The sequence below is a fragment of the Cynara cardunculus genome (assembly GCF_001531365.2).
Source record: "Cynara cardunculus var. scolymus isolate 2C chromosome LG 3, CcrdV1, whole genome shotgun sequence".
Taxonomy (NCBI): domain Eukaryota; kingdom Viridiplantae; phylum Streptophyta; class Magnoliopsida; order Asterales; family Asteraceae; genus Cynara; species Cynara cardunculus.
Window position 1 is genome coordinate 1127181 of NC_037530.1, and position 3897 is coordinate 1131077.

Here is a 3897-nt window from a genome sequence, read left to right on the forward strand (position 1 = left end):
GGGAGGGCGGCATCTGCCGATGGTCTTATGGAACTTTGAGTATCGTTCTTCGGCTTAATTTATTACTATTCCCCGACTCTTGATATCGTCTTTTGGTTCTTCATGTGAGGGCATTTTGGTCATTTAATATAGTAAATATGAAAAGACAAAATAACTAATGACAAAATACTAACTCTAATTTTTCTCACGTAAATTGAATTATAAATATATATCAAATTCTAAATTAATAAATTATAAATCTTATCATTAATAAAGTACTTTTTATTAATTATAACAACCATTATCTACAATACTTAAATAAAATAGTAAATTGCATATTTATTTATTTTGATTAACTTGCATATCCAACCGGCTATGAGAGCCGACTAATTTCAGGGGACCATCTGCTTTGTGGGTAGCTCAGAGTCTCCGCATTTGAACCTCTATGGCCATAAGAGGATTTTTATCCCTCATTGGATTTAAACCTGTAACCTCCAGACATTTTTGATCTTTGGAGTCCGAGCTAAAACTAATTAGGCAACATCCTTATAGTTAAATTACATTTTTAGTCCCTATGATTTGTTGAAAATTTCTATTTTTGTACACATGGTTTTGGAATTACAATTTTTATCTCTATGGTTTATAATTCATAACCTTTTTCGTTCTTATGATTTAAAATTTATTGTCTTTTTTGTCCCTATGATTTACAAATTATTTCCACTTTAGTCCTTCATATTTAAAAGTAATGTTTTGTCCTCATGGCGAAAATATTAATGAATTAGAGACCATAGGGACTAAAATCAAATTTTCAAAACCACATAAACGAAATCCACAATTTTTAACAAACCACAAGGACGAAAAACGTAATTTACTCTAAATATAATTATTATAATTAAAAACTAAACTATTTGTTCATTAATTTATAAACTTGTATATTAATATCAGTACTCTAAATACATGCAATACTTGTCCCAATACAAGACGGGTCTGAGGTTCTGGTAAATGAAGAACCATAATGACGAGAATATTTTTTTTTGGATCGGAGCGATAGCTTTGAAAAGACAGATTGTCCATTTTGGAGGACTCTTCTGACCAAACAAAAGATAGGTAATTGTCAGCTCAGTTGGCAAAAAGATGGGACGACTTTGTTTAAATATAAGACAACTCTCGGGTTCGATCTCGGACCCTTGCTAGCTTCAGCTTTTGAATGAGCCAAAAAATGGCCCTGCACACTGGTTATCCTCAGAGACCAGTTTCGTATAGGGCCGATAGAGGTTATCAATAATTGACTTTTACCCAAATATTAACATGAAATATAATATTTGTATAGTTTTATATTTTACCTTATAATTTAGGGGCTGTTTACGATTGGCTTACTCGGGTAAACGCTTAACAAGTCACATTGTCTTATGGGATGAATATGACAAAGGCCAAGAATCTCATCCAGTAAATGCTAAGGCAAGGTCTGCAAGGACCAATTGTCTTCCCCGGTAAGTGATGACGATGACTTTTACCATGGTTAGTGCTCACCGGGTATATTGTCGCATATGATACCGTTTGATGGACTAAAATCTTATCCTGTAAGTAAGTGATAATATTGAATAATAATACAATAACAACCACTTCTAAGCAGAATATGTAATTTCACAAGTAAAAGATAACCAGAAAACTTTTGAGTTCACAACATCTGTTGTACAGTCTTCAACCATCCTGAACAAAAAAAAACACCCTTTTTCTCTTTCAAAACCATATCAACAAAAATCGACATCTTCGATCAACCGAGTTCCGCTTTATACGATCATGAACTAGTCGAAAAACCGCTCAAAAAGCTATCACGAACCCAATAAACTTGCTTTCAGAGACTTCAAAACCGACTTCGAAGCAAGTCTTTCCGCCATTTTCTTGTCAGCAGCCATGCACGTGTCTTTAAAAACACCATCATCGGTTTCTACTTCTATAGTGAACGATATTGTACCGTTATCCAACCGTTTGGCCGACGACTTCACTTCTAAATGATTTTTCTGGACAAGATCATGCAGTTCCTTCACCGGATGTAGTTTTAACGTCTCGGGAGTTATTAATGGCTCAAGAAGAGGCCTTATGCTCTTAAAAACTCGATCTTTATCGTATCCGGAATCAACMAAAATCGCCCCCGCTAGAGATTCTATTACATCCCCAAGAACCTATATACAAGTAAATAAACCAAGTTATATGCAAAAATCCAATATCAAACACACAGTAAGGTCCCATTCGAAAGAAAGATTGGGGTGTAAACAAGTCGAGCTTCCAACGAGCTACACGAGCTCGTTTAAATAAAGCTCGAGCTTAAATAACTCTCGAGTTCGAGTCGATCTTGAAGCTAAAATAAAACTCATTTAACTTAATAAGTTGAGTTTTATAAAACCAATGTTCGACCTCGGCTCATCAAAAGCTCGATTAAATTTTTCGAGTCGAGTTGAACCGATCCTTTTGAGCATATACTTTTTCGAGCCAAACATGCTTATATGTTCATAAATAATACAATAAATATATAAGATTTATCAACCTCGAGCAAATAAACGAGTTAATCGATCGCAAGTACGAGCCCATAAACGAGCATCGAGCTCGAGCCTATATTATTTATGAACRTATATACGTGGCAAATCAAGTGGCACTATATATACGTGTGTGTGTGTGTATACATACATAGGATCAGTTTCGAACAAGAAAGCCGTCAATTGTGAGAAGTTCCAAAATCATATATGATTTTACACGTGATACGCACACTTAATCATATATGATTGAACACGTATTGCATTGATCGGCATAAAGGTCCCTTTTGGACCTGTTTAATCATTATATATAAAGTAAATTACATTTTTCGTCCCTAGGGTTTAGAAATTGCGGTTTTCATCCCCATGGTTTGTAATTCATTACTAATTTTGTCCTTATTATTTACAATTCTTTATTGTTTTGGTCCCTTGTAGTTAAAGGTAAAAATTAATCCAGGGACGAAAATAACAATAAACAAGAAAAGCCCGGGTGGACTCGAAGAACGAGCCAAGCCGTGCAAGGACGCAAGAGAAATAAATGATAAGATCTGATCAAATAATATTATTATGATTCGAGAGACAATAACAGTATCTGCTCGGACACTTTAGCAAACCATAGGGACAAAAATCGCATTTTCTAAACCACAAGGACGAAAATCATAATTTACTCATATACACACACGTATATGATTACACGTTCATATCACRTGTAATCATATATGATCTTGTAACTTTTCGCCTTATGACAAATTGATCAACTTCTCGTTTGATCCTCCCCTCTAAAGGGTTAAACCACAAAAAAAATGAAAAATTGCGGGACATTCTGGTAGTGGTTCATCTCGGACGGTATGCACATGTGCATTGTAAGCAATCTTTCCGTTACGCACATGCGTGTAACATGCACATGGGAATAAAAAACAAGGTTCTCCTAGATGAAAGATTAGCATGGCGTTCCTCAAAATTTCATTTTTTGGGGTTTTCCTCAGACCTCCCCCCCCCCCCCTCTCTCTGTCACTGTGTGTGTGTGTGTATATATATATATATGCAAATATTTGAAGAGGAAAGAAGACTGACCTTGGGAAAGGTGGTTTCCGACTCCCATCCGAAAGTAGACGTCACAGACAAAAGATCAAAGTCGTGAACAGTAGAAACTATATGCCGATGTAGGTCTTGAGATCCATGGAGAATATGCTTATGCAGTTGAACCTTAACGGCAGATTGTGCATAGCAATCATTGTTTACCGAAGCGGACCTCAAATCCGTCAACAATCCTGGAGACATTCCGGGATATTTATTGTATAAATGAACGGTGATGAGATAATCCAACACCGCATCCCCAAGAAACTCTAAACGCTGCAAAAAACGTCCGAAAGGAATTAGATTTCAA

The 3897-nt window shown here is 35.6% G+C and overlaps 1 protein-coding gene across 1 annotated transcript in view; it reads right to left on the reverse strand.

The window, feature by feature from the left end:
- Positions 1-1600: 1600 nt before the first annotated feature.
- The window catches only part of LOC112508690 (endoribonuclease Dicer homolog 2), an 18548-nt gene continuing 16251 nt past the window's right edge, over positions 1601-3897 (reverse strand). The window contains 2 exon segments of the mRNA XM_025113390.1: positions 1601-2162; positions 3585-3863. Coding sequence (XP_024969158.1) covers positions 1812-2162; positions 3585-3863 — 630 coding nt within the window. The 3' untranslated portion in view covers positions 1601-1811.